Below are 26,306 nucleotides of genomic sequence, written 5' to 3' on the forward strand. Positions count from 1 at the left end.
TCACGAGAAGAATGTCTGGACTGGTGCTTCCTAATTTCCCCTCCCATGTCAATGTACCCAATGGCGAACGGCATGGTGTACTCAGGGGAGAGCAGCATGGAGATTTGTCTTTATTTTGTAGTTTCAATCCAACCTTGTGACGGTTCAGTGTCTTCAGCAGCTCAGCGGTTTCTTCTGAGCTCATGTTGTCAAAATAGATAGTTGCACCCACAATCTGGTCACCTATTAAAAAAAAAAAAATGTATGAGTGTCTGAAAGAAAGATAGTAGAGAGGCCGGTTTTTCAGATAAAATAAAATTTTTGAAAAATACCTTCATATACTTTCCCAGATCGTGCTGCTGGTGACTCTCCTTTCACTTCTTTTACAAAGATCTCTCCTTCACGAGTCTGTTCGATGGTCAGACCAGTTTTATCTGGACCCTCCCAGTCTGGAAAGAGCACTTCCCTTGTTTCCTCTTCGTCGGCCATCTGTATATATGGACACACAAATATTAAGTGTGAGCTGGCAAGTTTTAATTTGTATTTATCTTCTACAAAACTAGCTACGATACCTTGTTATGTTTCTTGTGTTTTCACAGCCTCGTGGGAAAGAACGTCCACCCCCTGGTTTCCCTGCATTAAGAAATTATTATTATTTATCATCATTGTTAACATGTTACAAATGTACAGACACGAGAATGATTTAATTTCATACCAGACAAGTGTTTTTTCTTATTTCTTAAACACCCCCCCATCCAAAAAAAATCTGACTTGTAGTTCTCAATAAATAACACTAGAGGGTAGTAAATGCCTTTTAGACAACACGAGCTCTCAGTCCGCGTTTCGAAAGCAGCCTATAATGTCACCACGAGCCTATTTCCAAAATAGATGAAAAACGGCTATGCATATTGCCAAGTGCATCTCTTCCTGTTCCTGTCTTCCTCAACATATGAATACAGCTGCATACCGTGTTCATTGTATGGCCTTACCCAAAGTCACAAAATGTAAAAAGGCCTCATATAATCGGTGTACTGTTACCTAATGGGTGTGGTCATTTGTCTTGTGTTACTGGATTATGCAGTGTATAATCAAACCATAACTGAAAGTAAATGAAGTAGAATTCAACAAGTTCCCTTGATTATCAAAGGTCATAAAATTCAAATGTGCAGAAGATAATATCCATGCATAGGACTGCATGGGAAATGCAACATTTAACGGAGAAGAGTCTGTTAAATAAAGTTGACAGGGTTGAAAAACCAAGCGGCATAACACTGAACATTGAACCATGGAAACAGATATACAGATCCTTCTCTATATGGGAGTCAACAGAGAGGGTAAAAAGATTGAAAATATGTTGACAGGTTATTCCGATTTCAACTAAGCAGCTCTAAGGCATAGTTTTCGGAGTTGGTTATTTTGTTAACTTTTATGTGGTCAGTATGTGCCACTCTATTACATCATTAGAAGAGCCATAAAGGTCATCTTTTTTTTGTTTTTTAAACTGGACTTAAACTAGACTAGTATACTTATTAAGGCAATGGGATACTACTTTGATATGGATTTCTAAGGCTGTTGGTGTAAGAGCACATCAATTACAGTTTTTTCATACAATGACTGCAAATTAGCATTATTTTTGGAATAGATTAAAGTGCCCAAAAATGTTTCCAGAAATTGATGACGATTCCCGATGAAGTTTCTGGTTTGGTCCACAATATGTAAGAAAATAAGGGAAAATGTTGATCTTTGTGTGTGTGTGTGTGTGTGTGTGTGTGTGAATGTTTTTTGTTTGTTTGTTTTTTTAATAAGAGCAAATGTCTCATTTTGATTAAACACATAGGAATTCAGTCTGCTTTTGAGAAGGACTACAGAAATCAGAGAAAATTTACCATTGAAAGCTTGAAATCATTTGAAGTATATGAAGTACTTTAGTTAGCTGCTCCAAATGATTAGTTGATTATAATAACTTTTGATCAATTTGACGATTGATTATTCGGTTAATGTTGACACAGCTAGTTCCTATGATCATGCTAACAGCATCGAGAGCCTAATGTGTATATTTACAAATTAAAAAATGAGCAGCATTAAGTGTTAGCAGTAAACGTGAGCAACTTTACCCATATCTGATGTTGTCAGGTCAATTTCGATATTTAGTGGCCAGCACACAGCTTTACAATGACAATTACACCCACAAGGTTCTGAAGATACCTGATATATTTGCGCTTTAAGAATATTAGAAGAAAGTTTGGTTAAACACTCTGTCTTACCACCTAATTATATATTTAATAATTCTCTAAATAATTACAGTATATAGTATATATTATACATGGTGAATGTGTCCCTCAAAAATACATCACACTGCAAAGAACAAGAGGAATGTGAAAAAAAGTCAAAGTAAACATGAATTCAAGCTTAAGAAATAAAACATTAATGATTAGTCCCACATTAAAACGGTCGACTTTTGCATCTGAGAATGACATTGGATTTAAGATCAATTACCAGCATTGCTCGAATCCTGGACACTGCTCATGTGCAAAACGCTAATAAACACGTCCATTTTAAGATGGGTCATGTGTGACTAAAGGGATACAGAAAATGCATGCAATGCTTTGAGACGATATTAATCTTGCGCTCCGAAATAGATTTTCACAGGCTCTCAGATCTGAATACTAAGAACCAGGGTCAATGCACCAGCAAATGCACGGTAAGGGGATCGTACCAAAGATTATGCCGATGACTTGCAGGCATTTGCAACCTGATCCATCCTCTTCATTTTCCCTCAGTTATTGTGTCACGTTGCCTTGACTGAGGCTTGGAATATGAATCTATTCTGACCTCAGGCATTAAAGCTCATGTTTTTTTGACAGACACTGTCATTATATTGCTTGAGAACACAACTTAAGAAACCCAATTAGATCATATTAAAGTCATTGTGACTGCTTCAATAATCCCATTCTGGTTGGACGAATCTGGGAAATCTCCATGAGATGCTGCTAATGCTGAACCTCAACTTCCTCACCGTAGGCCCTCATTACACGCTGTGCAAGAAATAGCTGACAGTTACGTCACATGACGTAGTGATGTTTGTCTTTGACATTCCTGACATTGCATCAGGCAAAATATTGTCATTTTTTACTGTCATTAAGGGACAAACATGCACAGACTGCTGACTGATTAAAACAGCACAGTTTTATGGTAGACTGTCTTCCCCTTGAGTAAAATATTTGGGCGGCATTCCAGTCCCACCTCGGCTGTATTTCTAGGAAGGGAGACAGAGAGGGGCCCGTGGCTAACGTCAACAGGGGCCGCGAGGAAACAAACTTTAGTGAGAAAGCAGAGGGCGGGAAACGATGGGAAAAAGATGAAAAGTGGGTGAGACATAGCCGAGCAATTGCTGGAGGAATGCTACTTGTTGAGTTCAATGGAGAGGGAGTGGAAGAAAACAAGAGCCCAGTAATGCAAATATAACACATGGTTATCACAAGAGTGAGCCAGGTTGGTGGGAGGTGGAGCGCAAGGGTTGACCAAATGCTTCAACCTTTAATAAAATTCCAATGGCCGTCTTTTTGGTATTGTAAGTTTGGAATATTTTCAATGCTCTCAACAGAGCCCCCTCTGAAGTTATATACAGTTGGTATCAAAAATCATCACATTCTTTTAATTGCCAGGTATTGGTAACGTAATTAAACATATTTTTATGATCTAGAAGCTGTGCATCTCAATGAAATTATCTTTTCAACAGTGTAAAAAATAACCAACGAAAATAACATAGTTGCACAACTATGCACAATTTTTTATCAATTGGATATGGCTGTGGTAAGACGTAACCATGTTGAATGAGATTCGGCACACCTGCCATGCATGTAAAGTGATGTTGAGTTAACCCAAATAAATTTGATTTTTCAATTATTCTACTTTGCACTTTGGGACTTTTCAATCAAAATAAAAACAAATGTTTGAGCATGCTGCTTGAAAAGTAAATATATCGTATTTAGGTTAACTCAGAGGCAAATTCCCAGAATTTGCAAAGAGTTTGAGTGTGATTGATTAATTTAACACATAGCTACATCCCAGTTAGATTCCGTTTTCTAGTTTTTGTTTTTATTTTGGGGGGATAAATCATTTGAGTTGTACAGGTTCTAGGCAAAATTAATGCTGCAAATTCAGAAACAGAACCCAAAACCTAGCACTTCAACCAGGGTGTGTAGACTTTTTAAGTCCAGTCATGGGCGTTCTGTAAAAATTAATCTCAAAGGATCATATAATTCCATGCAGACTGTTTCTCAATGAGTAAGCTTCTGTTCGTCATAAGACAGGCATGCAGTCGCACACCATGACACTCATTATCTGTTCTATTTTTTTCTACATCAATGTGCCTTTGTGGGCTGTGTTTATGAAATATTTCGAGGGCGCACAAACACGTTTCTTATGAAATCCTTTAACGGGGATAGCAAAATAAAGCACAAAGCAGATGAAAGTCTCATTCCATCACGTATGCTGTGGCTTGGATGCATTTAGAGCAAGCATGAGCAGGCCAGCGAGCCAGACAAAAGCCATTATTAACTAGACTGTGACCAAAGAACATATGGCAGCATCTCCCTGCTCTGCAATTGGCTGACAGAGACAGCCAGAGTGGTTTCTACTCGCCCTTTTTCCACTTAAAGGGAATAAATCATCCGACCCCGCTGACTCGAAATGGGCAAGCCTGGCGGGCTCTTATGTATTTGTTTCATAAGAAGCGGAAAGTGGGTTCGAGGAGCCCAACAGGTGGTGGCTGGAGGAGGAACAAGGGGGGTGCAAAGAGAAGGAAACAGGGTGCAAAAGTATCAGGTTGCGGTCCGAGTTAGAACGGCGGAGGCATGATCTCGAGTCAAAGGAGGCTTTGCAGCAAACATTCCAGAACTTTTTGCTCTCTGTCTGCATAATGGAAGGCTGTTCTGAGGTCACACTGACAAGATGGCCTTGGAGTGCACAAGTGGGAGGGTGGGATCAGAAGTTGAGTTTTCCTTTCCTGACCAATAACAGATGTACACAGAGGATTCCTTTTGACATCATGTCAAGGACAATTACCTCGGATAGCTCAAGCGAGGCCAAGGGCTTCAGTCCGATGCGTTGGTTCTTGTTTTCTTGACTTCTGATGACAGAAAAGCAGATATGATGAGGATGCATTTAAAATAATATGAACACATTGCATTTAGATGAGAATTCACTCAAAGATATGTGTTAAAATTAACTCATTCAATCCCAAAGACTTTTGAAAAGTATCTTTCAAGAGTCTGGTATTTATTTATTTGTGTATTTATTTTCAAGTTTTGGAAATGGCCGGCAATGAATGAGTTAACAATGACTGTCAGTCAGCTGTCTGGCCGGCTATCACAGTGATACAGAAAATGTTGTGAACAACAATACGTAATTTATTGGAAATAATCACTGAAAGTGTAAAATATTACGCCAATGATGAGCATCTCCGTGCATCTAGTTTAAGAAGACAAGTTGGCTTTCCCAGATATACACCCAACTTTTTATCGTTCGGTTGACATTGCATTTAGTGCAAAATAAGCAAAAATGAGGCAGTCTTATGATTTATAAGCGTTTGCACTTTTTTTTTTGCAATGTGAATATGTTTTCTTGCTGTGACTTGCCCAAGCTCTTACATGACTAACACAGATTGTTGCTTCAGCCCACTGGCACATTTGGAAACAAAGCCTTCTCTTTGTTACAGCAAAGTACAAACAGAAGCAGACGCAATGTGAATAAAGGCAAGCATCTACCAGTGGGAACATGCCCCTCAGAATAATTTGCCCGCAATAGGTTGTGCAGCTCCATCATTAACCTCGCCCTTGCTCATCCAACCTGTTAATTATCACTACTCGTTTAACTGGAGATAAACATTGGTGAAACCGATAGCTTTCTAAATCCTGTAGTTTTCCCATTGTGTGTGTATTACATTTTCGAATGAGCTCTCGTCTAAAATAGAAGGGACATTGCTGAGATAAATGGCACCCAATAGCAGTTGTCCTTTTGTTTGCGTAAGGAGACCTGTGCTACAGCAGCTGTGCACACTTTGCATCCTGTGCTCTAGTTGCTGTATCACAATCATCAGAGCGCTGCTATACAAGCAGCAATTCAACTAAATGAGCCAAATAAGCTTAATTCACAGACATTAGATCCATGAGGTTATGCCTCGATTTTGGTGAGATTCGTTGCCGAATTGCTGCTGTTAACTTCCGCCTGTTGAAGGCGACCACACGACCACGAGCGGACACCAACAGTAGGTAAACAAGCCGCAAGGCCACTCGCATTGTTTCACCTCTGCTATGCTTGCAGAGGGAGAAGCTCATTGCATGGCCCCACCCAGGGCTCCAGTCACACACATTCCTTGATAGAGCCGTCGGGCCAGCTGGAAGGGAGCCCAGCCTCTCCCCGCATAGACTAACTCCACAGAAATGTTCTCTTTCTGCCTCACTCGAGCTTTATTCTGTGCCGTCTGCCCTGCACCCTGCATGAGTGCCCACTCCCACCTCCTACAGTGAGTCCACCACACACCCACTGTGTAGGTTCTGCCTAAATAAACAAGAACACCGCACACATTCACACGTTACTTTCTATCAAGCACACACTTTCAAACACTGGGTCCTATCGAATCGTTTTTGGCTACATCTGTACCACAGTGGCTCATACAGCCCCAGTAGGTCAAATAAATCTGGGATTCAAGTCAGCTCACGTCAATTTAACCGCCAAATGTAATCATTTTGATGAACACAAAACAGCAGCAGTGTGACCGTGGTTACAGCTCAAGTGTAAGTGAGGAAGCCACTTTATAGGGTTTGGCAAAGCGCGGAAATAAAGGCCACAAAAGAAGAGAAAGAATAAAGGAGGTAGCAAATTATTGTCAAACAGAATGGACTCCCTGTTCTCATATTGCGCAACTAAGGAGAGAAGGCCTCAGTTCCCTATCCCGTCAAACATACAGATAGGGTATGCATGTGTGACGCATAGAAAAAGGAATGCACGTCAAGATAAGTGGTTCTCTTCTGTGCTCTCCAGTCAACATTCAATACCGAATCTCTAAACCAAACCACAAGTCCTGAATGAGAACACAGCCTGCCCGCTGACGCCAGCTCGCCCGCTTATTAAAAATGCTGTGAGTTTGGTAGACGTTAGAACATTGGAAGGAGATAAAAGAGGTGCTAGACACAAGGAACATCAACAGATAAAATTGAAGATAGAGATATATGCAGGGCAGGCCTTCATTGTTTTCTCTTGCATTGCTGGATATGTGAGGTGGGAGTACCTCTGATTGAATTTCCTCTCTTGAGGTTCATGTTTGAGAGGGTGTGTTTCCTTCCAAACACCAAGGCTTTGTCAAGAACTGTTGATTTTACTGGATGGATTCCATCCTGTCCATTTATGCAATATTAGGATGTAAGGCTTTTTAAAAAATAAATAACACCAAAAGAAATCCTCAATTAATCTCAGCAGAGAGGCGCGATTCTCAACTCGGCTCACATTACATTGCGAGAGTGTCACAACAACAACAAGATATCATGTGAGGCTTCTGCACATGATCCATTGCAGCATTACACAGTTCATAATTAAGTCAGGATTTGCTTGTGTCCATCACAGCTGCCATTGGAACAAGAACAAGTGCAAGTCCGTTCATAGAGCTGGAGAGCAAAGGGTGAAAAGGAGGGCAGAATTGCAAGCATAGTTTCAGATGGTACGTATATTTATAGATATTAGACTTCTATTGATGTAGAAAGCCTGGCAAACAAGACCTGGAAAACGTCTTGGAAAAGACAAGTTAAAGTGAATTGTTTTTTTTGATTACTTGGGAAAAAAAAGTAAGCCAAACAGTAAACAATGTTTGCAAACAATTTTTAATCAAACAGAAAACAATGTTTGCTGCTTGATAAAATTAAACAAATCCTTGATCTGCTTTTTACGCTGGTCCAATCTTTATTGAAAATCCAACAAGTAATTTTGAACCTAGGCTAGTAGCGTGAAAACAAACTGAAGTAAACAAAACACACCCTACAGCATGTCTTCCCTCATGAGAGATGATTTGGCTCGCAAGGCTTTGTATGTAAATCATTTTTGTTTTACGACAGATGTATTACCACACCTTTCAAATCATTTTCCTTCTCCGAAAAGACAAACAACGCAAACTGTGGACACTATGAGACATTCCAAACTCCTGCCATAGATGGACAAAAAGGGAGTGGCTGCAGGCTGGATTGTCTAGAAGGGCCTTTAAAAACTTCACACACTATGGTTACATGTTTATACGCTGCTTGAGAAAACTTTCCTCATGAGACACATTTGTGTGTATTTGATCTGTTTTTTTTTCCTCTGTAAAAGTGCATTTTCCTAGCAGATCTGTGGAGTATGTGTGTGTGTGTGTATGTATACATATACAATATATATATATATATATATATATATATATATATATATATATATATATATATATATATATATATATATATATATATATATATATATTTATAGATAGATAGATAGATAGATAGATAGATAGATAGATAGATAGATAGATAGATAGATAGATAGATAGATAGATAGATAGATAGATAGATAGATAGATAGATAGAGGGGCTCCGTTAAGTTTAGCCGCTACAATAGTCCAAGAATATTGTGGCTGATGCGCTGTCCTATCACAACCCCAACAGAGCCAACAGAGGAAAAGGAAGAGGAAGTATACTCGAGAACACTTTCTTTCCGTTCAGCCTGGCTCCTACCGCGCCTTTTGGACAGTTGTGCCATGCAATAGGAAAAGAATATAAAGCAAAAAAAGCCAAGCATGTCTTGTTCTACTAGCCGGTCACCTCTACCTTAAGGATGATATCGTGACATTGTTTGTGAATGAGAATGAATTAACAGTATTTAAAGGTGAGCTTGGGCTAAGGAATGGATCATCCATTAATTTATGATATAGATCTACAATTCTAACTTACATTTAATAATAAAAATAACATCAACAATTTATTATTATTATTATAATCATCATCATTGTAATGACATGTTTTGAGGTCTTACTGAATGTTGAGGTATTAATAAACAAATGCAAATAAGATCAGTTGAGCGGTCTGCCCTGTTGGGGTAGGGTTAGATACACGTTGTCACATGGTTGGCACAGTTGCCAAAACCTGTGACAGAATCAAACCGTCAGGACTGGATGCAAAAGAGTGTGCTTTTCCTTGAAAATATATTCAACAACTTCACATGACACCATAATGCGGTCTGTGTGTCAATTCATTGCTAAGCGACACAAGTTTTTAAACAAACGCTATTTGCCTGGGGCCAGAACGAGGCCCGGTTCACTGGGGAGTCTTTCACAACCAGTTCTCAGAGTTTCATCACCTCCAATCTATGATGTACATTTATTCGTTCTTGTGTCATGCAGGTACATGCTAGACAAAACCCTTGTCTCGGAGCAACATGTGTTATACAATACTTCACACCACATTATCACCAAGTAAAACACGAATTATGACATTCCATAAGCACGATTGCCAAAGTACACTACATAAGACCCTTCTCCCGCGCCCCCACAGGACCATTTGGCTCTGTGAGCGGCCTATGTCAGTCAATCACTTTGACAGGAGCAATTTAAGAAACTCCAGACATTTACAACATTGCAACACATAACGTGGAGACCAAAGATTATGCAGGGAAGAGCAACAGTGCACTGAAATGTTTTTTTGGGTGTGGCAGGATAGAGCCACGCAACTGCACACGTTGACAGTTTACTCTTTGCTAGAATTCAAGAAGAGAAAAGTGACTTCTTGTCGCAGGTCTGTTTCTCCGCTTTCTCTCATTTTTAGTGAATTTGATACGGATGATAATATTTTGAAGCATCGCTGAAAAGATGTCGCAAACAAGTTTACCAAATGTCTGGACACAGGAAAAGCATCTTAGTCACAAACGTGCAAAGTCTTAGTTCCCCCTTTATGCCTCAAACCTGGTTTCAATTAGCTTGTCTTTCCAAACCACTGCATTCCATTACCCCCCCCCCCCCCACCCCCACCCCCCACCCCTGCTCCGCCCACCCATCCCCTCACAAACTCCCTCCTCCGTACACCCGTTTCCCTTCTTCCTCTCGCCTTCTCCACTCATCCCTCTTGCTCAGCCACCCTGTCCAAGAACCCAGAATATGAGACCCAGGAGGAACTTAGAAAGCTAAAAAGTCTGCCAGAAAGACATTTATAGAAGTTAGCTCTGAACTAAAAGAAAACGGTTTTGTATAAGCTTTCTACTGTATGAAAAATAATTCCTGAAAGGTTCTGCTAAGCCTATTAAGGCTGTTGGGATACGTTACAATAAAATCATTTAATGATGACACCAATGAAACTGAGTTTCATGTTTTCTATAATTATTTTTATTTGGCAAACCAAACCAGGTAAAACTACATTAAAAAAGTATATTTCCTTTCCTTTGCCTGAATTGAGGATACGTTTTGGGTCATTTTGGTGGACTTGCCACATGCATGGTGATTTCAGCTGTAGAAAGGGTGTGCCTCTGTGAGAAGAACACAGTGAGACAGAGAAAAAGGAGGGGGTGGAAAGAGGCGAAGCAGAGGAATCCACACCCAGACGCGCATGGCTGCGTAACTTGACTTTTTAAACGTCCACATGCCTTGCAAGCCTTTGCTTTGGAAACCCTTTGCAAAGGGTGACAGACAACAGGAAAACACCAAGTGATAAGATCAACACAGGCAATTTGACTCTTATCTTGACAGCCATTCTTCTATTCAACTGTCATCAAGTCTAAGGAATACTCCAGTACTGCTGGAAAACCACTGAGCCACATGTTACTTTTGGATAGTATTAGAAAGTATCTGTGTGCTTGGTAAAGAAAAATCCCAATGCAAAGACAGTGCGGTAAATACCAAAGTGAGTTCAGTTTTTATGCACTAAAAGGCTTTGACTCACACGCTGTTGCGCAGTTAAAGGAAAAGTGAAGTGCGCAATTCCAGCCGTCTGCATTCATGAGAGGCCTGCGGGTACACACCCACCTTTGAATCCTGCTCCATTTTAACTTAAAACAGGAATTTCTGTACGTTGTTTACCCAGAAATTCAAAAAAAAACTTGCGGCCCCATGAAAATTCACAAGTGATTTGCACGCTCGATGCAAATGCCAACTCAACCATGACAGGAATTCTGGACTGCCAGGTTTGTCACTTTAAGTTAATTATTACACCATTTTCTGTGATGATAATCATTTGAGGCAAAGTTTAGATGACAGTAACAATAAAAAACATGCAAAACTTTTCAGGAAGAGAACAAAAACTGAACTATACCTGCGCGCACACGTTGCGCCCGAGAAGCCTCACACAAGCTTGAGCATCCTTGAAAACGTTGGCGTCTTTCCCTTCTCTCCAGCCCAAGAAGAGCGCCTCTCAACTTTGTCTGATGAGATTCTATAACTTCTCCAACTTTTCGATCAAGCAAAGTTTCCAGGGCGTTTTCTTTCCCCCCCAGCTGGCTCTCCCTCCCGCCTCTCTCTGCTGAGTTGATTTTAACTTCTTTTTTTTTCCCTGTGCGGCTGCTCCTCTGGGCTGAGCAGAGTGCTCGGATAGGGTGCTGGGTTGGGCTCCTGGTTTGCAAAGGGGAGGGGATCAGTGCGAGGGAGTGGTCCTTTGCAGCCATGGAGCAAGCTACTTCTCCACATGGAGGCCTTTGAAGACACATAGCAAAAACAATGCTGTGCTAAAAAGAAAGCATTCGTCAACCTTTAAGGTACAGTATGATAACATACTGTAACTTTACAATTGTTGATGTATTAAAGTGGTTAGAGTCAAGGCTTGGATAACTTTAACCATATTATTTTGACACCAGTACTGTAAAAATATCTACATAACAAATTTCCCTTCGCACAAAACCAGGCTTATGAAACAGAGATCAGTTTTGAGGTACCTGTAATGATGAACATTTGAATTTTCTACCCAAACAAACCTCCTTAAGGACTCGACTTTATTTTCCAGCAACTAAAAGGTTCAAAATGTAATCAATCACATATCATTTTGAATGGAATTAAGTGCAGAATTAGAATTTGTCAATACTTCAATTCTCATTTTCAGAGACATGCTGTAAACCTGATTGTGAAAACGCTTGTGTGTGTGTGTGTGTGTGTGTGTGTGTGTGTGTGTGTGTGTGTGTGTGTGCGTGTGTGTGTGTGTGTGTGTGTGAGAGAGAGAGAGAGAGAGAGAGAGAGAGGGAGAGAGTGAGAGAGAGAGAGAGAGAGAGAGAGAGAGAGAGAGAGAGCGTAACCATGTAATTTTGTGGAGCATTTTTCCTTCCCGGGCTTATCCCAGGGACCTAAAGAAAAGGTGTTATTTAGCAACCTAAAACAACATTTTTATTTAGCAATAATGTTACATTATTATTATTATTATTATTATTATTATTATTATTATTATTATTATTATTATTATTATTATTATTATACTTGCATCTGGTCTGCAGAAAGTATTCCACAAAAAAATACTCTTCAGCTAATCCAGTTTTCTCAATCTTTATCAATGTCAAATTGGAGCATTTGGGAAAGTTCTCTCTCACTTAGGGTATCTTTTGTAAGTCCATAAGTGATCAAAAAACTGAAATAATAAAAAATATATATATATATATGACAAAATTATACCATTAAGTTTCGTTTTCAAGCCGTGGCTCACAAAATATCCTCATCACTGCAGATCACCCATAGGCCATGATTTTAAGCCCATGCTTTAAATTGTTTATAAGTGTGCATGTGTTGCTAATGGTTTGTCTGCAGCCTGGTGAAATGAGGTAAAAAGTCCATAGATAACTTTAAAAAATGTTTGCCATGTTGCCTTGTTTTTTATAAGGAGACCTGGTCGGATAATGGGAAGAACCCATAATGTTAATGAAAAAGAAATCTCTTTTTAGAAGTCAATATTAGCCCACCCGCATAAGGTGCAACTAGTATTTTGCTATCTGGGTTGACTCATACAGTATGCACCAAACCCATCCGGCTTAATATGTTGCAACAGGTTTGCAAATGAGACAATAAAGCAATCAAATCTGATTCAGTGCATGAAGCCCAAACGCCGAGCATGAATAAGCTGTGCGAGTTCAGAGTTGTTGTTTTTTGTTTTTGTTTTTTTTTGCAAGGAAAAACAATTTACAACAGCTACTGTATATTCAGCATAATGGTGAGTTTATTGATGCTTACCTGATAAATACGAAGAAAGAAAATGGCCGGATGGATGACATCTTACTAAAGCAATGTTTTTTTAGTCTGCAGTAACCTTGATTGTTGGCTTTTTTTTAGGCCGATGCCAAACATGTGACGTACACTACTTCTTTTCAGATAAAGCAGCTTTGGTTTCCTTGCATGGAGTCAAACACAATCAGGGCCTTCAAATAGCAGCTACAGTCATTTGAATTCGAAATCAAATTTCTTGTGTCATGAGTCCAAATTAAATCAAAATAAAAGGTTTTGTTTCACATTTCAATTAGATGGCAAAAGTAAATGGGCATCGTACTGAGCTTTAAATTTGTTACATTAGCAGTGAAAACACGTTATGTAACTTGAGTGCTATATTGGGAATTTGGGTTTTATTTCATATTCATATGTTTGTGAAAACCAAACTGAATAATGTTTTACTTGTCATTTTTCAGGCATACATTTCTATTGGCGCTTGTGTACCTCTGGCGATTCTCCGTAAAAACATACCAGCAAGGAACTTTGCACAGCACTGTAACTTTCTTCCCTTACAGCCTTTTCAAAAGACAGTTAGTTTGTTTTTTATTTTGTAGTTTAGTTTATAGTTTATTTCAAACATGTGGAAAAAAATAAACATGAACACATAGGTAAAAGAATAAAATACAAAATAATATACAGTTTCAAGGCAGACACCATCAAAAAAAGAAAAAAGCAAACCACAATCCTGTTCCCATGTCAGTTACATATCTTGAAACAGGTGCAAATTTAATAGGGCCAATCAAAATTCACTGTAAAATGTCTTGTCCTTCACATGGTTTGCATTTTCTCCCACTTCTTTCAGACAGCAATCCAAGACACTGACTTTTTTTTGGGCCGAGGCCCTGTGTCACACCCAGTCCCAGCAGATTCAGCAAGCTCAAACTCATCTTTAAACTAAAACGTTTTCCACTTTCAAGTTTGGAGAAACAAAACTAGGATTGGGAGATAAAAGTATTATGTATGACTCAGTTTGACAAGTAACACGGAGGCAACATTGTACCAAATTCGTGTTGGAATCATGACCAGTATCAGCATGCCGAAATAGAGCTCCTGGGCTTTTAAATAATACCTTAAGTGTTTATCAGTGTTCAGTTTAAATTTAAGATTGTACGCCGCAAATCAAATGTTGACTGTCCTTGAAACACCTCTTGTCCATGAGTCGCGCCAATTTTTCTTCTTTTTGTTTTTTTAGTCATAAAGTAACTGTGTCTTTGCTGCGACACAGTAGGGAGTGGCATAACTACACACACACTTGCCCTAAGACTGTTGCCCTAAAACTGTTGCATCACAAGAACGCAGATTTTTATTCTAGAGACAGTGTGAAGGACTGAAGCTACTGTGTGCGAATTGGTGTGCATGCTGAGATAAAAGCTACAGAGCAAGTTTAGATAAGCCACACTTCTAGTTTGTCCACTCCTTGGACTGCAGCTGTGTTGTAAATAAACATTGCAAATCTGCAGGACTTTGACCGAAAGGAGTTTCAATGAGTAAGTTGGTGAACACATTGCGCAACGTGAATTAAGTGGCAAATTATACAAGAAAACGCAACTGGAAATTTTTCAAGGCTTCAGCGTTAACGACATAACACTTTGTTGCTAATGCTAATGCTAATGTCCACAAACAAGAGCGGCGTCTGTCACATCATTTTATCATTATTTCTAAGTGGTTATTGTTTCAGGTATTAATATTTGACTGTACAAAGTGTGACTGAAAGAGCAACCAACTGAGGTACATCTATGAAGATCAGTTATGGCTTAAAATGTTATTGCTGCCCAGAAATATGAAACAAAAATTGAGCTTAATTAATTGGGACCTGAAATGAACTGATCAAGTTAATCTCTTCTCACAAAAGATTGATGTAAAACAACAAAAACTGGCTTCAGCCATATCTTTTGTTAACAGACTTTAACAGACCCATTCATAAACATTTACCTTCTGCTTTATTTGAGACTAGAGTCAAGTGCTGGCCGCAACCTTTAGTTATCAGAAGAAATGGTGCTGTTTCTTTTCTTTTCATCACCAAATAATAAGAATATACCATTAAAATAAAACATAATTTGTCTTGTCAATTGCAAACTTGCTCAAACGTGAGCTGATATTGAGTTTAGATTGGCCAAGAGCTACATTATCGTCTGTGTTGGCATAGTTAGCAGTGGCGGCCATCGAAACTGGCTGCTTTGCATTTATGTGTTAGGTTAAACTGAGCCGCTTCTGTGGTAAGCAAGCAAAGACTCGGCCTTTGTCAAAGGTGGTCGGGGGGATTTTTTTTATGTTAAAATTAACATCCAACGGGCAAACGACGTTCACATGCTCCTCTTTTTTCACTTTGTCATTTTGCCCTAGAAATTGCCCTCCCACCCACAACAAGAGCCTATCAGGCTATGCCAAACACAATGACAGCCAATCAGTGTCCACTTTCGACTGTTATTGTCCTTTGTTTGCAACCCTCAACAAGTCAAGCACAAGAAGCTCGATGCATAAAATCTGATCTAACCAGCAAGCAGAAAGCAGAAAGCAAAATATTTTGGATTAAAAATCAGATTAACGCAATTAAAATTGTGATGCTTTAACTCTGACTGAGTGGTTAGCACGTCTGCCTCACAGTTCAGAGACACAACTTCAAATCCAGTTTGCTCTGGTCATCCTGTGTGGAGATTATATGTTTTCCCTGAGCCCGCGTGGGTCTATCCGGGCACTCCGGCTTCCGACCACATTCCCAAACCATGCGTGATAGATGTATTGGACACTCCAAATTGCCCTTAGGTGTGGTTGTGAGTGTGAATAGTTGTTTGTCTTGCTGTGCCCTGCAGTGAGCTGGCAACCAGTTGAGAGTGTCCCCCGCCTACCGCCCGTGAACAGCTGGGATAGCCACCAGCAAGCCAGCGACCCTAGGGAGGATAAGTGGCTGTGGAAAATGGATGGATGGAATAACTCTGACTGAAATTAATTGATCACAAGTAACAGATCGAAAGCCTACCAGAATTTATTGGGTGCTATTATCTTCCTCTTCACCCTTTGCACTCAATCCATTCACAATTAACGATGATGTCCAGTGGCTGCAAATATTTTGTTGTGCCCCCAGGAATCACAGCTGGTCTTGAGTTTATTTTCTTAATGGCTGCTTTCATAGAATCCTGTAGAGCCTGCCCCCTGGTGGCTGGTAAAAAAAAAGAAAAATATAAGCCACGGGGTTCAAAGCATGAGAAAAAAGTAGTAAATGTAATTTTAACACCCCTAAAAATATAGATTAAGAATGTTTTATTAACAAAGAATAATCTAAATTGCCCTCCATGTCTACAAAGAACACGTTTTAAATAAGTCAAAATAATGACACTATTACATTTCATATGAACCCCACCCCTGACACAAGAAAAGAAAGAAAATTGCATCAAGAAAATTCAAAGTTGTATTTACGTTGCTCCAAACGAGAAACATGTTTTTGTTGTTGTGCTACTGCACTTGTTTGTTCAGTTCCGTTCGACGTTTTCGCTCACAAGGCGTGGCCCTTTGAACAGTTGTTTCAGCTCAGAGCTATTGTGGCTTCCAGATGGACAACTTTTGTGACACGTGCACACTCCTTTGTGCAACGAGGTTCTTCACAAGATTTCCATGCTCACATAACAAGTCATAGGTAAACAATGGCTGTATTGCATCTTTGCTGAAAATGGCGATAGCGTTTCTGTTTACCGTTTCACAAGAATGTGTGTTTAAAACGACAAATTAAATGCAAGTCAGCCTTTATTGATCCCCACCCACTGAAATCATTCAACAGTGGGGTTTAGATGATCGGATCAGCAGATAAACGTTGCGCAAACTGGGATTTTGTGTACTGCAGTTTAGGACCATTTCTAGGGCAGGTCACTTGAGCTGAATACTAGGATATGTGGAAATGGGTGGTTTTCCTGCATGGTCGTAGGTGTGTCGGCCATCCTGAAGCAGTGCAAATAACTTGGCTCAGACTCAGTCTGAGTCACTCATGATCATGGCTACAATGAAAACAGGACAGCTTAGACAGCAGTGGAGAGAAAATCAAGATGGGATTGGGGAGGGGCTGTTTGCGCACACATGAGCTGAGCACTTGATTCATTTATCTATATATCTGCCAGAAGCATAAAGATAAAGAGAAGTCCAAACATTCCATTGCAGAAAGTTGATACCGCATGCCAATCTGATAATTCAATTGATATATATGTTTTTAAACTGTTGAATCAGGCATGAGAGCTAGCTGACATGCGGATCAAATTTGGACTCATATTGAACTCCAGAATATGACCTTATGGAACAATTTTCTCTTTGAGCAAACAGCTATCGAAGCAAAATATCTTATGACTATCTCAATTTGGTGCTTGTTTTGTTCTAGCCTCAAAGATTAATCTGATGGTGAAAGCATTAGTGACGATGTGCTCCATATCTTTCAAGGTTGGAAAAAGCCGGTTTTGGATTTTGCACCTCATCAAAATACAACGAATAGCAAAACTGACAAGCACTATCTTTCTAATAGTTTTTGCCCACACCGTAGCAGCTAGCTAACAACAAACTTTGTCTTGCGAGCTAGGTCTGCTAGTTTTGGTACTAGTTTAGTATTCATAACCTCGATGGTTGAAAATCAGATGCATTTCTTAGAAGTATCATTCTCACAAAAGGATCAAGTCTGCACAGCACATCTGTGGAGCAGCCTTACCCTCACTGCAGGAGATTTACCACACCAGGGTTCTGCGGAGGACACACAACCTCATCAAGGACAAGACACACCCACAAAATGATCTGCTCCAACTGCTGCCATCAGGTAAACCGTACAGGAGCCTGAGGGCCAGGACTGCCAGGCTGGCAAACAGCTTCTACCCACAAGCCACCCCGGATTCTCAACAAATCTCTCACGTACTAATCTGCCTCTTACTACATGCATAAATAGTATTTTGCACAAATATTTTGCATTACAAAATATTTGCACTACATTATTAGCACCACTGTTTTGGTATTAATTTATTGCTCGAACATGGAATGTCGTCTGCTACACTGGGAAGGAAACGGAATAAGAATTTAATTGTGTGGTATAATAATACTATACATATGACAATAAAACGTAATTAGGATGTCAAAACCATGCTAATTGCTCAGGTAAGCTGTGTACTAATCATAAAGCGGGAATTAATTACATGGGTGACTAAATACACTTTTTACAGAATTTTGGCTGGGACTGTGTTACAGCGTTAAAGCCAATCAGAAATACTACGTTTGTTCATTGTCCTAAAAACTGCAATACTGAAAATGTTTATAGACAAGAAAATAGAATTGCAATCTGAATATAAGAAATGATCAAACGTGTATTGCGTATAAAAAGGAACCCGAACGTGTTATTTGTTAGATTTGTTTGTTTGTATATTGTTGTGATCGAAATGTCTGACTGAGGAGGCGGATGATAACTCTCTAATCAAGAACAACGGATCGTCTGAGCTCAACTTTAAGTTATCAGTGCTGTCACAGCAAACAGCTGAGAAGCACGAGACAAAAAGCCTGTTTATGAGTCATTACTCTTACTTGCTGCATAATGACCTTCAAAAGATAGAGAAAAAGAAACAGTACATAGAGTGACTAACAAATGATTGGCCCATCCATTGTTTCAAAGGGTTTTGACATGGCTAAATCAAACAAAATATTAATTACGAAAATCATTTAAAACGTTTCTGTATGATTCAGATACCAGTATGTAGCAGCACTTGAACAAAAAAAAAATTCGGAACCATAAAACCGTGGCGCACATTCTTTTATGGATTGAAGTCCTAAATTGAAACTATTTACATACATTCCTGAACATGTTTGGTGTGATTTTAAGATATTATCGAATCCAGTTGAAAATATAATTACTTATTAACTTAGATTCCAGAACAGTTTTTGACGGTATGAAAGAGATGAATCCTTTTGAAAATGTTTCACTTCTGTTTAATGTACTGTAGAAGTCAATGAAATTGGCTTATTTTTTATTGTCAGCCAATCACAGGTCCAAAAACATAAAATGATACACCCTATTTCAAGAACATGATATGACTTATAACCAACAGTCTATTTGTCACAACATGTTCAAATAGGTAACGCTGATGTGTTATCTGTGATTTTTTTTTTGTTGATCAGATCAACACAAAGTGAAAAAAAGACTGCTCCCTGGCACCTCACCAAATCAAACTTGTGATTACCACAAGCAACACTCCCTTTTAAGATTCCTGCTCACAGTAAAATGTGCCCTGTTTGCTGCTTTTCAGCTGAGTTGAAATGCAATTACGTCCTAAAAGTATCACTTTTTCATCCTGGAATACTTCGAGAAAGTCCTCATTCACTCTGCAAACTGAATTGAGTGCAACAACAACAGTGCTTTAAGATGTTCACACACAATGCATCATTGTCCGTGGTGACAAACAGATTTAGTCAAGCATTGCTTAGATGGACACCAAAGATACTAAACAGTGGTGCAAATGTGACCTGAATGAATCAATGTGTATGTCAAATAAATCAAACTGCGGCGGGAGGGGTTGACACATGATCGAGGCCTTAGGTCAAACAACTGATCGAGTTCGCTTCATACCATACTATTTTAACCTATTTTCAAACTTTCAGCAATATTTTTTGTTGGAAATGTCCAAAGGAACTCAAGATTTCAAGGAATATTGCTCTGCAATTACGAAACATATTCGGAATGGTCGCTTTCAAAGACAATTATTGTCAGTTTCAAAGATTTTTTTATGTGAGGGAAGGTAAACCGATTTCCTTTTAATTTTGCATCACTAGCTTGCATGCGGTTCAACTTTAGTGTTGTATTTCATAGTAATCAAGCTTGTTGTTCATTGGAGAATATTAAATGTTTCTTTTTCTTGATTTACTTTAAACCATGGGAGATTTATTGTAAAACTCTTGTCTGCGTTTGGAGCTGTATGTATCATCATCCTCTCAAAAGGCCTGCAACAAGAACATAAAGTACTTGATAATTGGGCTTCAAATAGATGAAAATGAATATAATTTACTTGATAATTAAAGCCCAATCATCAAGTAAATTATTTTCATTAATCATCTATTCAAATAGACTAATAGAAGGCCAATTATCAAGTGAATGATTTTCATTGTCATCTATTGGGCCCAAATTGTCCAACAGACCCACATTGTGTGTAGGGTTATTTTTCACATGAATTGAATTTGTGTCATTTAGCACAAAAGATGTGTTGCTCTTGATCGTCTTTGCAATTAAAAGTAGGACAAAAAGTACAGTATCAATGTGGCCATTCACCAAGACAAAAATCCTTTTTTCGATGCGTCTCCTGCAACAATCTTTGTTGCCTTTTATGGAACATTTACACACACATGATTTTGCACCACTGTGCCCTGAAGCGCAGTGAATCAGCAGACAGCGCAAACATGCCGGATCGCCTCAAAATCAAGTAAAAGCGAAAATCACGAACTTCACAATTACTATGGGCCCGAATCAATGACACCTAATGACAATGCGCGGAATTCAACTTCATATTTTAGAACTCCTGGGTTGGACGGGTTACGTCACATATATCACCATAGCAACGTAACACTGTTGTGTATCTGTCATGTATCTTTCTGGAAATTCCCCCAACACAAACACGCGCAGAGATGATTCACAAAAGTTGGTCCTTGGGCATTCAAAAGAATGTGAGGAAAAGGAGACATACTGAATTGTGGTTTCAACAGCCAGTTATGACTCACAAACACGAGGGAAGAGCAAGGGAGGGAGTGAAGATTATTCTGGGATGGCTGCTATAGCAACAAAATAAGCAAGGGGGCAGGTACTAGTTGGGTTGTTTCCATAGCAATGCCCTTTATGTGTATGGATAAATATCACATGCCGCAAAGCAGTTTGTAATAAGGAACTTTGGTTCCGCCTTTTACTGTTTTTTTTTTTTTTTTGTCTTTGAGATGACACACAGACACACCCCTCCCTTTGCAAGTTGGGCCACGCTTGTGTGACCACATCCACAGCCCAGTTCTGAAGTTAGTGAGAAACCTCTTTCGCTAGACTACTCTATTTAGCATATCAGCATTAAGATTGACGTATCTGCACAGAGTTCTGAAGCGTGCGAACGGTCACAACTGACTGACTAACCTGCAAAGCGAGCCACTATTTCAATAATGCCTGATAAACCACTCACAGTTAACACCTTTGAAGTCATGATTCATGTGTGGGTGTTTTGGGGTTTTGCAAGAGTTTGTTTCACCCTGTGGAAAGCATTGCTCCTCTACACAAGCAGGCACCTTCCCGGGCTGTACATTCCACTCATAACTGTAAATGTTTCAACACCCCAATTCTTTTTCCTCTTGAGTGGGATGAAACCACCAGCAAGCCCATACATGAAGCAGAAGTGAAGCGTTTACACGTGAGGGTCGTAGTATTTGCTGTCTGAAAAAGCATATGTCCTTACATGAGCTTCCTCTATTAAAATAAAGAACAGCGGCGCACTGTGGGCCGCTTGATTACGCTTGGTTGTTTAATGAGTGGAATTATCAATTATCATTTGTCCTCACAGGGGGTGCGGGCCCAAATGACTTTGAGCGAGAGGCGTGGTATAACCAGGACTGGTCATGAGTCAATCTCAAGGCAGGATTTATAACCAGCGGCCCAAGTTGAAGACTGAACACACAGTACACGCCCAAGCCACAAACTGTCTGGGAAGCTGCTATTGTTGACACCGCTATGTGTTCTCGGTGTAGTATTTGTTAAACTACAGCTAGGTGATGACACTTTATGATCACTGTCTACATCAATACTCAGTGAGAGAGCGCCTTTACTGTATTTTCCTTTCCTGTGACAGTGGAAGTCGGCATGCTCCACCTTCAGATTCGAGTAATATGAGCTAGAGGCAACTCTGGGGTTTCACATCCCAATAAGCAGGGGCTGCCTGTTTTCCCTCCACTGTACCTCTGCCTCGCCTCCCGCCCATCATGTACTCTCACACTGCAAGGGAAGACAAACTGCCCCGAGAAATAAACACCTAGTTTCGTTATGTAACAGCGTCTGCTTTAGTAACGCTACTATTTCATTTAGTATTTCGTTGCTCTCTTGGGGCTTTGTTTTTTCGCCCCTTGGCAAAATCGATTCTGACCTCCCTCATTGAATTCCGGTGCTGAATTGCTACACTGCATTTAAGTGCCACGGAGAAATGTGTTGCTCTGAGCGCACAAAGGAGGAGAAAAGCCCCCCAAAACAATATAGGGGCTACTTTCTCGCCTGGGATACAGTTCCTCAACCCTGGATATGCATTCCCGCACCATTCTTTGTCCAAGTCCTTAGTTGCCATTGCTTAACCATTGAAATATCTGTGGATCCGCATCAAGGGCTAAAGCCCTCAAATGCTGAGTAAGGATCCATTTTCCTGCGCTAATTGCCCCTGAAGTTGAGCATGTTTGTGTGCTTAGTGGGATCTCGAAGCCCAACCCCAAACTCCAGCGTGAGGAAGCCTCTATAAAACTCAGAGGGTGGCTCTGTGCATGTGTGGCGCGGCTAAGAGCTGTTTTTGTCCACTTGGAGACATTCCTGCGCCAACTGACTTCTACGGGCCATAAAGCCTATGGTCGAGGCCTTAAACATGTCAAAAGGGGGAAGGCCATGTCTATTTAGGGCCAGCAGCCGCAGCTTCAGCTTTTTAAAAGAAGGAAAAAGTTGCGCATTCCTCGTCTAATTATAAGTCTCTCATCTCTGATGGTAATAAAATGATCCAGAAAAGGAGCTCCTATACTAACGGCATCTGCGATGAATTGACCTTCTGAAGCCGGTTTAGATCGTATCCCAATTGACCCTGTTTTGATCCAGGATGAGAGCAGAGGTTTGAGCATCAAACCTTAGAACTGGGAGGATGAACTGCTAACTAGGTCACCTTTCTGCACTGCTTTTTTTCTGCTTTCACTTTTAAGGTTGTAATCACAAATGGAAATGTGTAGAGTAGAATAATCACTTTAAGTAATTTGCAATTTGCCAGCAGATGACCATAAAGAGCATTGTGAAGATATAGCGTAAAGTCAAGGCCCACAAGCCAGGTCTGGCTTCCGATTCATTTCGTCCATAAACGCTTGCCTTATATTAAAAAATAGCCATTTGCCACAAATGAATAAATGATCAAAATCAGAAGTAGGGACAATTATTCAGGTTCCCTGATAAAAGGTAACAGGAAATGAGCAAATACCTACCTTCTATGTTCTGTACATTAGACAAAAAAGCACCACTGTACAAATGCGATTTCCAGTAGCTTTGAAACAGCCTCTCCCTTGCCCGTCAGATAGAATCAAACCAACAAACAAATCCATTTTGGGGGTGCGGTTTAACACAACGGTGTCAGAAGTATGACCATCGGGCCAGAACCAGTTCCTCTGGGGGTCGAAGCTGGTCAAGCTCATAAAGAAAAAATGTAAATTGCAAAAGCAACACCTTCCATTAATCAGAAAATTGTATTCAACAAATCAGGTGAGGTTTAAAAGGTTTCTAGATGGATATATCATCAATAAAGGTGACCCACATCCCCCTTCCAAAATGTAGTGTACTTATCTGAACAAAAACAGGACTAATTTGAACCCAAAATGAACGAATAAATAAATAAATTATATCTTCTTTAAACTCATGAGGCTTTAATGATATTGGTCCCGTTGACTTGAGATGATGATTTTGGTGAATGTGGTCCCTGAACTGAATTGAAACTGAACTAAAAGATTCGGGTTCTTTATTTTTTCACATTAAGACAAAGAATCGATCCATTCATCCGTTTTCTAGAGCTGCTTGTCCTCACAAGGGTCACACGCTTGTTGGTGCCTGACTCATCTGACTTCAAGCAGTAGGCAGGGAACACCCACAACCATTCACATACCCAATCACACCTAAGGACAATTTTGTATGGCCAGTATACCTGCCATGCATGTTTTAGGAGTGTGTGAGGAACCTGGAAGAACCCGGAGAGAACCCACGTAGGCTCGGGGAGAAAATGCAAACTCCACACAGGAAGGCTGGAGCAGGGTGGATTTAAACTGTGAGGCGGATGTGCTAACCGCTGCTCCACCGAGCCGCCTGACAAAGAATCTCTTGCTATTTTCACCTTTAGTCAAAGAATCTGTTCCTATTTACTCTTAAGATGAGCTGTTTGTTTTGCTTTTCGTTCCCTGCCTGTTAATCAAACCGTGACTTCACAAACAGGGTACTTACAAATACAAGAAAAAGAAAAAAAAAAAGGAATACATTCCCGACGCACTGTAATACAAATATCATAGGATGGTGATCATTTGAACCTTGCGTGGAATATTTCTGCTCTTCTTAGGTGCAATCGATACGACTGTAAAATCAAGGCCGACCAGCGTCACAGACCGGAGTGGCTTCGACCTGGATAAATTCACGGTGTATCCTGTCAAAGCAGATGCTCTTCGCTTTTGAAGTTCCCACGGGGGAGGGGGCGACCACCATGAAAGGACTTGAAGTAGTTTAGTCGACAAGCCGCGTTCTGTGCGCCTCCTTCCCCGGGAGCCCCACACTGCAACTGATTTTGGGGAGGCAAACACGCCGCTCAGTCACTCGTGTGGTCAAAGTGTGCAGAGAAAGGATGGGGGGGGGGGGGGTCCGAATCAGCATGGGGGAGAAAGGCTGGCAACGATAAAAGGTTAAATGTTGCTATTGGCCCAAAACGAGTTTGTTCAGGGCACGCTTATGTCTTAAGTGACTATACATGGGAACCGGGGTATTGTGTGAAGCTATTTGCTGTTATTGTGCCAAAAAACATAAAATCTGTGTATGCTTGTGTTGATTTCACTTTGTTTCCTTGTACGACGGGAAGGCGCTCGTAACAACACCCATTTGCCACCGGTATTGTTGCGGCCACTACAATGCAGTGGGCGAAGTTATTTGCTCAAGTTACAGAGGCCCTCCTCTCTCGTCCACTATGATCCACAGGATGAGTGAGTCATATTGGAACATTTCCATTTTTTTTTCCCGACTTCCATGCAAATGAAAATGGCCTCTCTGGTCCAACACTGGAGTGGATTTGCTCTGAGCTGGTTGGAAAAAATGACACATCAGAGTCATTGTGGGATGCTTTTTCATGCGCGTGTCATTTGGGTTATGTGAGGTGGTGTGTATTTGTGTGTCTGAGAGATGCGAGTGTGTGTATGCTTGCGTGGAGGGCGGGGACTCGATTGGGCAGTTTTCATTGGTCACATACAAATTCCTGAAGTTTGCTTTAATCACGAGTTACTCATTTGAATAGATGTTATTTTTCTGTCGCTTCTCAAATTGTACCCAGTCTCAAGAATTGACTACAACTGGGTGTGGTTCAAAAGCACGGGTCTGGATCTGTCAATAGATCAAGTTACAGTCTGACCAGAGGTTTTACCAGTTAAAAAAAAAAAAAAAAAACATGATTGAGACTTTGCTCTTTGAAAGAAATCCTTTGGAGCTATGGCACTTTCAACTTCAATTGCTTATAAGGACAAAAGGAAGGAACTATACCTTTGACAGATGACGCTTGTTTTATACTGCTCGAGTGTAAAGTGATGGCAATGCCAAAGCAAACTGCTGCAGAACAAACATTTCCATGGTTTTATGCAAATTGCAAAACTTGTTTTGTCTCATGGCAACAAGCCAGTCACAAGGCTTTTCAAAAGTGCGTATTGGTTGCCACCTGCAGACGGAAGAGAGAGGTGCAATAAACGTCGAGACTACATAGCATGGCTGCAGGCATGTTTTTCACCCCTGGGGGAAATTTTGACCCAGCTCGGGCTTTTTGATGCGTGACATAAAAGACAAAGCATATATATTAAAAAAAAAAAAAAAAAAAAAACACTAGGAGGCTAAAATATTGCATAGGTTGTCAAAATATGACTTTCAATATTCCATGTTGCCATCCCTTCTAAATAAATGCTTGCAAACGGGAGGTCAAGAGGTGCATGGTACACCTTATAGATGTCAAATTTAGCCCATGTCAGGCTCATTTACTGCCATTGAAAATGGAAAATGTTGTACATTTTGGACGTATTGCAAACCCAGTGTACTGTCATGCAAGTCCCCCGACTTCTACATTAAACCTTTCAACGGCAACTCGTC

At 40.1% G+C, this 26,306-nt stretch overlaps 1 protein-coding gene and 1 long non-coding RNA gene across 2 annotated transcripts in view; both read right to left on the reverse strand.

Annotated features, from left to right (window-relative positions):
• The window catches only part of ahnak (AHNAK nucleoprotein), a 31,610-nt gene extending 20,146 nt beyond the window's left edge, over positions 1 to 11,464 (reverse strand). The window contains exons 1-5 of the mRNA XM_088430696.1: positions 11,298 to 11,464; positions 5,047 to 5,110; positions 552 to 612; positions 312 to 468; positions 5 to 222 (exon numbers count right to left, since the gene is read on the reverse strand). Of these exons, the coding sequence (XP_088286822.1) occupies positions 5 to 222; positions 312 to 468 (375 nt within the window). The 5' untranslated portion in view covers positions 552 to 612; positions 5,047 to 5,110; positions 11,298 to 11,464. The remainder of the gene's footprint in view (positions 1 to 4; positions 223 to 311; positions 469 to 551; positions 613 to 5,046; positions 5,111 to 11,297) is intronic.
• A 3,364-nt stretch (positions 11,465 to 14,828) lies between these two features.
• LOC148413706 (uncharacterized) lies at positions 14,829 to 20,974 on the reverse strand. Its single transcript, XR_015867650.1, has 3 exons — positions 20,908 to 20,974; positions 16,200 to 16,379; positions 14,829 to 16,127 (listed from the first exon to the last, which is right to left on the reverse strand). It is a non-coding gene; the product is annotated as an uncharacterized LOC148413706 (long non-coding RNA).
• Positions 20,975 to 26,306: the final 5,332 nt, after the last annotated feature.

Source organism: Hippichthys cyanospilos, chromosome 13 (assembly GCF_059441005.1).
Source record: "Hippichthys cyanospilos isolate Australia breed blue-spotted pipefish chromosome 13, RoL_Hcya_1.0, whole genome shotgun sequence".
Taxonomy (NCBI): domain Eukaryota; kingdom Metazoa; phylum Chordata; class Actinopteri; order Syngnathiformes; family Syngnathidae; genus Hippichthys; species Hippichthys cyanospilos.